This window comes from Penaeus vannamei, chromosome 24, assembly GCF_042767895.1.
Source record: "Penaeus vannamei isolate JL-2024 chromosome 24, ASM4276789v1, whole genome shotgun sequence".
NCBI classification, from domain to species: Eukaryota; Metazoa; Arthropoda; class Malacostraca; order Decapoda; family Penaeidae; genus Penaeus; species Penaeus vannamei.
Genome location: NC_091572.1, coordinates 15,070,155 through 15,082,654, shown reverse-complemented (window position 1 = coordinate 15,082,654; position 12,500 = coordinate 15,070,155). Strand labels below are relative to the sequence as shown.

Below are 12,500 nucleotides of genomic sequence, written 5' to 3'. Positions count from 1 at the left end.
TGTAATATTACGTCTGCCGCTCTGACATCGACGATATTTGTGTAACGCTCTAGCCTGCTGGGAATACATAGTGGAGGTTTTGTTTCCTCAGCAGGGGTTGGGGGGCGGTATACCCTGTTCATCCTGATTATACTACAATCGTCTCTGTATACAATGCTGACTATGTCACGGTTAGTATGCTGATTCAGTGGGAATGTTATGAAATAATTGTAATATTACGTCCACCGCTCCAACATTGATGATATTTGCGTAACGTTCTAGCCTGCTGGGAATACATGGTGGAGGTTTTGTTTCCTCAGTGGGGGTTGGTAGCCCCCAAGGGGGAGGGGTTTGCAGGGGGCACAGCCCCTGCAATGGAAAATCATGTGAATAACCATGGTTATTTTCACTGTGGGTTATATTATTACTGATATTTAACCCCGCATTTTTCCTAGAACCTTTCATGCCCTCCCCTGCTATCAGGGCTAAGTTTGTCGCTATAGGGGGGTTTCCACGCAATAAAAACTATATATTTGCAATGTGGACAGTGCTAGGAATCCAATGGTACCAAAATCGTCGATTTCGGAGAGGTGGACTTTGTATAGAAAATTACCAATTTCTTATTATCAACTCTTGATGATTACACCAGACATGAAAAGTGTTGTATTTTAAGTCTTTCTGTCCATTATGGGCAAAGTTTACCTTGTACTAAATGGATATTGGAAACTGCAACTATACCGAAAATTCTGGGGTAACTTCGGCACCATATCGATCTCACCTCGATATTAACATTACTTAAGGTCCAAAATCAAGAGCTATTTTCCTAAGAAAAATATTATGGTTGGCATTCCATATCAAAAACAATAATCTAGGGAAAACACATGATAGTGTTAGTATTGGCTCTCACCTTACGATGTACTAACTCTCACTTACCTTGTAAATGCAAAGTAGATCAGCCCAGATATAATAACGATCAGCAGCGTGATTGTATGAGGTTTATAAAAGAATTCCAGAGAAATGTCATCCACGGGCCGTTCATTAATTGAGATAAATCTTTCGGAGGCATCAGAGCCTGACGAGTAGGTTCGTTTTCGAACAGCCATCGTTGTTTACTTAGATAAATCGGAAATAAAAATGGAGCTCAGATTATTCAATTCAACTATATAAAATAACATAAATACTAGCTATTGCCCAAAGCCCAGTGTTTAATACAGAGAATACTTTCTATATGTAAACGGTATATTGTGCAAAAGAATCTGTGTAAAATTCGTAGTTCCAGGTTGTGGAAAGGACATCCTTCCGTGTGCATTTCTCGATGGCCAGAGAGGCGCGAGTGGAAAGCAGACGACTTGCTGCGAGAAATAACGCAACTATTTCAGTGACGTCAGCGTGGATCATGCTGAAATTGGACATGTGACTGATTACCTGTATCGTCACCTCCTTTGGAAAATCAAAGTTTTGAGAGCTGATTTAGATTATTACCAGGTGACAATTTCCCGTGTGGGAAAAATAATAGTTCAGGATGTCATCGGTATTATTCTTACTGTCTTTATTTACTGAACTTACTCTTCTTTCCTAAATATGATAAATTGGTAGTTTTGGTTTTAGACGTTTATTCATATAAACACAGATATCCTTCGCTGGTTTTAAATGTTTCTAAGCAATGGCAATTGCTATATGCACTGCTGTATGCAGAAGTCAGCGCGTCAACCAAATAACGTACAGGAAAATAGAGAACATGGTTATGATTTATTGTCACTTGGTAATTGCAGATATTTGGTTTTATTTTTCTTATAGTTGAATAAGAAGATTCGAGACGCTGTCCTTTCCCAGCAAGTTCAAGTCAGACCACAAGACGGAGATCCGTTATTTTCACTGATACGCCTTTCATTAAATTAAAAAATGGGATTTCTACCCCAACGCCACCAAGGTCTCTATAATAGACCTTGGACGCCACTGCCCGTACGAGAAAATATATTCAGAACATTCTTTACAGCCTGTCTTTACACCAAGCGAAAATCTTTTCAACTATTAACAGAGTATCAGCAGAGGGTGTGGTGCGGTTAATAAGCTTTCATTTAGATTCAAAGATGATTAAACACCGACCTTTTGTTCAGCTGCACTCGCAATGATAATCACACTCTGAATGTTTAAATGGGCATAGAACGTAAGAGATACTTATTTGCCTATCAAATCTTCATCAAGACTAACTTCTGTAAATTGTTCTTGTCAGCATTGCGATTTGGAATTGTTATAAAAGGTACTAACAGGCCTTTCTATATAGTGTAGTTGAATTACAGGTGGCGGCTAGTGATACACTTTAGTGGCTGTTCTCTTTATTTCTAAGAGTTACACGCGCTAGTTATAATGATACAAAAACAGGGTATCTGGCGGTGCTGAGGGTGACCCTCCGGCCTGGCCCAGGAGAGGCAGAAGCCGGGAGGAACGGTCAACTCTGTTCAGGAACGACCGGGCTGGTCAAGGGCCGGCTCGTCGAGGTGTGGCGGATTGAGAAATGAGATCGGGTCAAGGATAAGGATAAGTTCGATATGCGAAGCTGACCCTCGCCCGGGCTATGGGGGAGCCCGGGCTGTGCCGACTAATGTCGACTCGATCAACGTGTGTTATCGAGTGCTGACGCGACAGAGTTTAGTCCTTACCCACCGTGGTGCCCAGTCACAGCAGTAACCTTCGAACGACAATTGCAACTTCTCGCGCGCCTGGGCGGGGCGCGAACCGCCGACCCCTCGGATGAGAAGCCGACACGTTACCACTGTACTAGCCTGGAACTTGAGGGAGAGATCGGGTCAGCTTGATGACCTTATATATCCCTTGGCTCGCGGCGTGGCTTCTATTCTTAGAGAGTGTAGCTTGGGGTGAAGCGAGGGGCAGACAGAGTGGGCACGCACGTGGTCTAGATATGGACACACGTAGGCTGCGAGCTTGCAGTATGCTATACTATGCAGTATGCAGTATTGCACCCTATATTGCTCTATAAGAGGGTACTAACAGGCCCTTCTATATAGTGTAGTTGAATTACAGGCGGTGGCTAGTGATACATTTAGTGGCTGATCTCTTTATTTCTAAGAGTTACACGCACTTTTAAATGTATACACGAGAATCGCAATATGAATAACGCACTGTAGCTGGTGATGCTGACGGGAGCCGAGGCCAGTGCGGCCACATGGACTGGTGATCGCCCGGTCAGCCGCCGGGTGAGCGGTCACTCCCGGTCACAGCAAAGGTCGCTGAAGGTGTGAGAGTGGGTCATTGTTGGCCTCCCTTAAATTCGGAGCAGAGGGGGGCACAGAGCACAAGCATGGCTTGGGTGTGAAGCGAGGGCAGACAGCGAGCGTGGGAACGCACGTGGGAACCGCATGGCATACTATGCAGTATGCTATATCCAATAATTGTATTACAAGAAAAAGCAGGTCTGGTACAGTAGCAGATCAAGAGGGTAGTGACAAACAGTAACATAACGATGTGCCAGGACAGTGGTTTTTAATTTTTTTGAGCCCATAACCCACTTTTAGCAAAAGTAATCAACTGAAGGCACACTACCTTTCAGTGCTGTCACTGATAATGCAAATTCAGTATTTCTAATTGGTACTACTCTCCCCCTTTCTCTCTCTCTCTCTCTCTCTCTCTCTCTCTCTCTCTCTCTCTATATATATATATATATATATATATATATATATATATATACATATATATATATACACACATACATACATATACATATTCATATATATATATATATATATATATATATATATATATAAATGTGTGTGTGTGTGTGTGTGTGTGTGTGTGTGTGTGTGTGTGTGTGTGTGTGTGTGTGTGTGTGTGTGTGTGTGTGTGTGTGTGTACGTAACATACATATATATATACATATATACATATATATATATATATATATATATATATATATATATATATATATATATACATGTACACGTGTCTCTCTGTGTGTGCGTGTGTCTGTATGAATAATAAAACAGTATATATATGCGTGTTCGTGCGTGTATATGCACACACACGCACACACACACACACACATACACACACACACACACACGCACGCACGCACGCACGCACGCACGCACGCACACACACACACACACACACACACACACACACACACACACACACACACACACACACACACACATATATATATATATATATATATATATATATATATATATATATATGCACACACATATGTTTGTGTATGATATATATGAAATATGTTTAATATATATATTAGATATATATAATATAAATATAATATAACACAGACGCACATACACGCACGCACACACACATATATCTATCTATCTATCTATCTATCTATATCTATCTATCTATCTATCTATCTATCTATCTATCTATCTATCTATCTATCTATCTATCTATCTATCTATCTATCTATCTATCTATCTATCTATCTATATATATATATCAGATCAGTGAGATGCCGGGCATTGTAAATATGTAGCCAGTTTCTATTTAGTGCTGTTTCGCCTGCTACACCGCCATTGAGTACTTACGGCGGTGGCCGGATTGCCTGTACGTTGTGCAATATGATGATCAACATGGGCAATGGATTACCATCTGACTGCATTTTGGGGCATCCCCTACCAATCTCAGTAATCTGCCAGCAAGCTCATTTCCCCTAATATCAATATGGCTGGGAACCTGGGTAATGATGATTTGTCAACTCCGACCAATATTTCTCTTTACTGTGGTAAGCACAGTACTCAGGAGGCACGCTAGGCTGCAGGTTATCAATGGCTGCCCTAAATTGTGTACAAAATATCCTTCCCTCTAGGACGCGTGGTCTACACAATGGCAACAGCCTCTGTCGAGAGCATTGAGACATTAGGCCTTTTTTCCGACGCCAAAAGGTGTAGTACTACAGATTCCCATGACTCCGCCACTATTTATGGGGGCGGAGTCATATATAAGCAACTGCACCTGGCTGATGAGCGCGCGGAGCACCTCTGCCCGTTCTAAAATTGGGAGAAAATGGGAAGTTCAGAGTTGATGCTGCACTGTATGGTGCAATATTAGTAACTTTGATGTTAATGAGGATATTATTGCACTAACTACTAGTTTGAAAGTATTTACGCGCGCGCGCGCGTGTATATATGTGTATATATGTGTGCATATATGCATATGAATTATATATATACATACAGAAATGTATATATAGATACATACCTATATATACAGTATACACACATACATATATATTTAAACATATGTATACACATGCATATATATATATATATATATATATATATATATATATATATATATATATATATATATATATATATATATATATATATATATATACGTATATATATGTATATATATATGCATTTATGTATGTATATGTATATATATACATATATGTAGAAATATATTCAAAATATACATTACTACCATATATAATAATATAGAGTTTAAGGTTTATATGCTTTCGTATCAATTAATAGGGCTACGGCTAAGAAGAGCGAGGTTCAGATTTGTCTTTCGTATGTGTACATTTTTATGCGATATGTCATGTAAGGCTTGTTACTGTTATTCTTATATCATTTATGCTTTAATCTTGGGCAATATTCAGGCCTCCAAAAGTGTTCCATGACGAATAATAAACGGGGAAGTATCTCATGTTTTGTTTACAGAATGTGTTCGAATGGTCAAAAGAATATTATGAAAATTTATATTAGGTTTTACATACTCATTTTACTTACCATATATATATAATTGAATATGCTGACGCAAACTTATATATCCTTTTGAATGTAGTTGATATCAATCAATAAATAGTGTCATTTTCAAAATATTTAAAGAAGTGTGACCTTCGAAACCATTGTCGATGGACGAATGAAGAAGTATGATGGGAGGCGCTTAGGGCCCGCGCATTTTCAACTGATTTCGATAGTTTTCCGTCGTTTGATTTGTAATTTGAAGATGTTGATAACTAACAACTTGTATTTATTGTTATTTCCTAATGTTACATCAGTAAACCAGTGATTTGTTAATTGATACAATTCAAAAACAAAATCAGATTCGTCAACTCGAGTACAATTCCTAGGAATGGGGGTGGAGCCGCACCTGTGGCAACAGCGTAGAAGCATCGGCAGCGTTGCTGTCGCGATCGGCCCGGAGAAGTGTCGCAAATGAAAAAAAACGACACCCTCTAGTGTAGTTAGACAGTTTCTTGGCACCGGAAAAGAGGCCTATTGTTTGACAACCGCGTAGTGCGGGATAGAAGATCGAGTAATTCATTATACTTCCCAGAGGAGAGATCGCAGAAATGTTCCCATAGAATGTATCTTTGGCCGAAGTCGGAATAACGGATTCTGTATCCTTACCAAAAGGTTGGGAGCCACTGACCTATATAAACGAGTGGCATTTTCACTACCCATAATAGCGTACGATTTCCGGGATTTCCGAAATCCCCCCCAAATTTGCTGGGAATTCCGGATTTCAAGACAGATTTGTCAGGGATTTCCGATTTTCAAGTGATTTCCAATTTTTTCAGTCTCAAAAAAAACAACAACAAAAACATCAAATCATCGTAAATGATTATTGAACTAAACTGTTATCAGTTGTTACCTTACAGGTTCTGCATCAAATCCATTAGTTTACTATAAAAATACGAATTTGCGTAAGGTTACTGCCAAGACATTGGTTACTGTAACCCTTCAAAAATTCTATATTTTTCGTTCTTGTTATAATCTGATGGATTAACTTCGGGATTAACTGCTTGATTATCGTTTAAGCTCACTTCCAGAAATAGCCACAATATTGAAACATCCGGCCAGTTCAGGATATCCGGCCAGGATGTAGGTGCAGCCAGCATAAAAATAAGACCTATGTGCTTTTTCCAAGAAACAGAATCGCAACTTTTGTAACGTCATCAAAATCTGACGTAATGACCTCCTCGAGTTGCTAATGATCTAAACTTTCCCAACTTGGTACACAGGGTCACAAAGCATGAAACTGCGAAACCATGTCAGCGATTTCTGATAAATCCACTTGTCCGATTTTTTAAAAGGTTTGAAACAAGGTGCGCAGCGCCCTCAACACTCTGCCCTTCAACTGCTCAGGTTTGACACTTTTTTGCCGATTTTGTTAGACATCTTTATTACCAAGATCTTATAAAATGTTGCTACGAATGGAGGGATTCTAGAATTTTTTAAGGATATTCAGGTAGTATACTTACTTCCGTAGTGAAATGCCTCTCGTATATAAACGTGTAGTAGTGCAAGAACAAGCGCCTTTCGTGGCGAAAATTGTTAGGCAGCAGTACCGTAGGTAAATGAATATGCATAAAAGTAAGTAAAAAACAAAGTTATGAAATTCTTATAAAACACGAGATGTAAAGGCATCAGTTAATACAACAGTATACGTATGAATACACACATACACACATACACACACACACACAAATATATGTGTGCCTGTGTGTGGATATGTGCACACACATATACGTGTGCGTGTGTGTGGATATGTGTTTGTGTGTGTGTATGTGTTCACCGCACTACAGTACACTACACTACACTACACTACACTACACTACACTACACAACACTACACACACACACACACACACACACACACACACACACACACACACACACACACACACACACACACACACACACACACACACACACACACACACACACACACATGTGTGTGTGTGTGTATATGTATATATGCATACATATATATATATATATATATATATATATATATATATATATATATATATACATACACACACACACACACACACACACACACACACACACACACACATATATATATATATATATACATATATATATATATATATATATATATATATATATATATATATATATACATATATGATATGTGCGTGTGTGCGTTTGTAAGTTTTCGGTGTAGATTTAACTTTTAATAGAAAATAGAACTGTCATGCCTCCGAATGTCAAAATTCCTGTTTTCTGCGGAAGGCTGAGTTGCCATTTACCATAATAATAATGTCCATGTTATTCATGCTGCCTTGTGGACATACTTCTGTAAGACGCTAACTAATTTAATAAGGTAAAATTTCCAACCGTCTGTGAATCAACCATCGTGAAATACGAGGCCTACCTCCTTTGATACTTTGTGTTCTTTATACAAAGTCTTTCAGTCAGCCAGGCTATTGTTGGTCGAGGCAACGTGATAATATCTCCTTGCACGTGCTATCCGGAATTATTGTAGCGCTGATTTTGGGGAATAGTTTGTTCCACTCAGCCTTCATTAGGAGGGTAAATTTTACATTTGATAAAATGAAAGAACAAACTTTTCATCTGTGGTATTACCTCCGCAAGTTGATAATAACAGTTATGCGGTATGTGAGTGAGAGAAAAAAACTCGGACAATATGCATAACGAGGTAGTGGCTGAGTTGGGAGATAAGACCTAAATAAAATGATAGACAAATACAAACCAAGTCACTTTTCTTCTAAGGCTATTTTTGTGCAAATGAACCATAATGCTACAATAACTTGATAGACAAATACAAACCAAGTCACTTTTCTTCTAAGGCTATTTTTGTGCAAATGAACCATAATGCTACAATAACTTGAAATGTAACTCACTTTTTACAGAATCCATCTAGTTCTCAATGTTTATGCGTAAGGCGCTAAATGAGCGCGCATATTAGTAGCGATTGGTTGCTGGGGGAAGGGGGAAAGGATCAAGGTGCAAGCGGAAGTGTTGGTGTTTGTGAAGGAGTTTGTATTGTTAAGTGTTTATCTAGTTTGTTTGTGAGTGTTGTGTTTCAGCTTCGATTATGTGTTGTGGGAGCCTGTTCCAGTCGCATATAGTACGTGGAAAGAATGAGTGCTTGTAAGAGTTAGTGTTAGTGTGGTATGTGACAAATTTACTGGTGTGTGAGTTCCTTGTGTTGGGTGAGTGTGCTGCCTGTAAGTATTCATGTTTGTTGATGTCTACAAGGTTTGTGATTTTGTACATGATTGTAAGTCTGTGTGCTTGTCTTCGTGTCCCGAGTAGGTCCATGTTAATCTGTTTTTTATGTGAGATGTAATCCCAGGAGTATGTGAATAATTGCGAGTAATAAACCTGGCTGCCCTAGTATTAACCTGCTTGAGTTTCTCAATGTTGTGTTTAGTGTAGGGGTCGCACAGTACTCTAGTGTTGGACGTACAAGTATGTTGTAAGCTGTGTGTTTAATGTTTGGGGTATAGTAGTGTAGGCTTCTCAGAAACCCCAGTGTTCTGTTGGCTTTGTTAATGATGAAGTCGGTGTGTGTGTTAAAGGTGAGATTGTTGGAAAGATGAATACCGAGGTATTTGTGGGTTGCTGTAGATGTTAAGGGATGGTTGTGTAAGGTGTAGATGTAGTGGATAGGTGTGTGTGATCTTGTGAAATGGAGAACTTTGCATTTATCGGGTCTAAAGGACATTTGCCATAGTCTTTCCGACTGTTCAAGCGCGTCACTGTCTTGTTGGAGGAGTCTACAGTCGTCTTCAGTCTTTATAGGTCGTAACAAAAGGCTGTCGTCAGCAAAAAGTCTAGTAGAAGAATTAGGAGTCGAAAGTGGAAGGTCATTTATGTACAGAAGGAAAAGAAGGGGGCCAAGAACGGTGCCTTGTGGGACACCAGAAGAGACAGGGACAGGGTCAGAATATACTTTGTCGAGTAAGACGTGTTGGGTCCTACACGTAAAGAAAGCAGTGATCCAGTGAAGTATTGGTCCTGTGATCCCGTAATGTCGTAATTTAAGAGTCATTTAGTCTTTTATAGGGAACTTTGTCAAAGGCTTTGGCAAAGTCAAGTAGTATGGCGTTAACATGTTTGGTGTCACGTCTGTCTAATTGTCGTACAATGTCAAGATGAGTGGTGATTAGTTGGGTCTCACATGATCGTCTGGGCCGAAAACCATGTTGTGAGTCTGTAAGGATGTTGTGGGTATCAATGTGATTCATTATGTGTTTATGTATTATGTGCTCAAAAATTTTGCAGGCGATCGATGTGAGAGAGATGGGGCGATAATTCGTAGGGTCAGTTCTGTCGACTGTCTTGAAGAGGGGGGTCGATATTTGCATAAAGCCAGTCATTTGGTAGGGTGAATGAGGCGAGTGATTGTGAAAAGATAGATTGAAGGATGGGGGCAAGGACAGGGGCACAGGACTTGAGGATTAAGGCGGGGATCTGATCTGGTCCAGTGGCTTTGTTTGTGTCAAGAGTAGTCATTAGTTTCAGTATACCGTTTGTCATGATGTCAAGCGGCAGGATTGGGGGATAAGGTCTATCTGGAATGTTAGGTGTATTATCATCTTTGTGTGTGAAAGACTGGAAGTGTGTGTTGAGTAATTGTGATTTGAGTTCTGGGTCAGTTACAAGAGTGATGTTGTAGTCTTTCAAGGCTGTGATCGCCGTTGTGTCCTGTCTGCGCGACTTAAAGACTTTGAAGAAGTGTTTAGGGTTATTTCTGACGTTGTTTGCAAGGTAGGTGGAAATATGTTCGTGACGGTTTGGGCATCAATGGATTCTTCTCACATTCTCCTATCCAAATGTATACCAAAATTGTTGCTTGAAAACCCCCCAAACCCCCACATTCTTGGCCCTGATAACACGGGAAGGCATGAAAGGTACCAGGGAAATTGCAGGGCAAAATATAAGTAATATACACAGAATCAATTACATTATTGTCTGATGCAGGGAACTGTTTCTTCTGTTCCCCCTCCCCCTCCCATGGGGCTGTTGGCCCCCCAACTTCCGTCCAGAAAACCAAAGAAACCTCACATGTTCACAGCAGGAGGGAGCGTTGGACAGACTCAGCATTGGACAGTACAGGTTAAGTTTCATAAAGCCACCTTTTAGGCAAAAAATAATATATGCAAATGATAGAGTGAGTGATTCGAAGAAACTTATCTTCTATGTACTTCATCCGCAACTCAAAAATAACAGAGTTATTGGATATGCAAGTGTCTCAATATTTTAAAAATCGCTATCCAATATCCTTTCCTTACTTCTGTACTGACAGATGTACTATTGTAATGTGTGTTGCTTCTAACCTAGGCAGTTGTCTGGCTCAGGATATGCATGAGACCTCATTCTAGGGGTCATGTAACTCCTTTGATGCATATTTAACTTACCTGCAACTGACAAATGCAAAAATATACTTTGATAACACCAGTAAAGGCTCATAAAATTACCCATCTATATCTTGTGGTTACCTGCAACTGTCAATATTTACATACAAAAGCTGTTGTGATGTCATTTCATCCTGCTCGTCCACCTTCACAGGAGGACCAGATGGACGAAGTGGACAACTTGTCTGGGATGAGATAGTACAGGTTCTGAATGGTCAAAACATCTTGTCCAACTGGTCTGGACGAGCAGGACAAGCAGTTCCAAACACAGCATTACAGTGGGCCTTCCACACTTCCTGAGTACTGATTCCCTTGAGGATTTAGAAGTAGATGTTATTAAGTGACATAGGTTTGTCGTTTCTCAGTGAGACTTTAATATGCTTGGCTTCCATAGGATATATACCATACCCTCAGTGATAGAACTATTGAAGATGGGTTGACCAGCCTGGGGGCATAGTCACATTAATCTTAGAATAAGGTCATCAGCCAGAAGTAAATTGTGATATTCTTTTGAAATGTTTTTATAACGTATTCACTCCTGTGTGCTTGGAGAGGTTATGAGAGTAAGCATGATGTTTTTTTCTTTTTTTTTCTATTGTCATTGGGAAATTGTGTTCACTGTAGTATTGTTTTGTAAAATGTCTGCAAGTACATAGCCACAAAGGAGTCAATTAGTAGACCTTGTGACTTCATCTTATTTCACCTTTCCATAAGTATAAAGGAAAAATGTTTTTGTTTTCTTATATATATTTTTTTAATCAAGGAAAGCTGTAAACAGGTAAGACAGGTAGTACTCAAACTTGGCTCTTTAGTGATAGTACCTGTGGAGCCATCTATATGTACAAACAGTTGATAGATTAAACTCATATTGGACATGACATCTATGTATATGCCATCTTCGTCAGCATCGAATTAATGAGTTGAAGGAATAGCTTGTTGATATTCACAAAATAATATCAGTTGATGTTAGTTGTATTCCTAGGCAAGTTAGCTTTTTTTTAGCTTGGGAGAGGTAACTGCAACTTCTCTTTTTATCAGTTATTTTCCTAATGTGGGGTGTGTCATGATTTGTGGTTTCTCTGTGGATATACTGTTTGATTTATTTTTAAGTGATCTTATTTTCTTGTACCTTTTCCTGGGCAGTTTGCATTAGTTTATGTTGTTTTATATGTTTGCCTTCCCAGAATATGGTCCTTGGTATTGCTTGACCCGTGGGTTGTCTTGTTGGTGAGTAGATTCGTTTTGAAGGAAAATCATGTCTCAAGATAGACCTATAAGATTGTTAGCACCTAACATTGAGATTAAGGGTATTAAGAGTCTTAGGTTTATCATGGGTTGATATCTTTAT

At 39.3% G+C, this 12,500-nt stretch overlaps 1 protein-coding gene across 1 annotated transcript in view; it reads right to left on the bottom strand.

The window, feature by feature from the left end:
* The window catches only part of LOC138866133 (phosphatidylserine synthase-like), a 106,043-nt gene extending 104,735 nt beyond the window's left edge, over positions 1-1,308 (bottom strand). The window contains exon 1 of the mRNA XM_070138048.1: positions 913-1,308. Within this exon, the coding sequence (XP_069994149.1) occupies positions 913-1,082 (170 nt within the window). The 5' untranslated portion in view covers positions 1,083-1,308. The remainder of the gene's footprint in view (positions 1-912) is intronic.
* Positions 1,309-12,500: the final 11,192 nt, after the last annotated feature.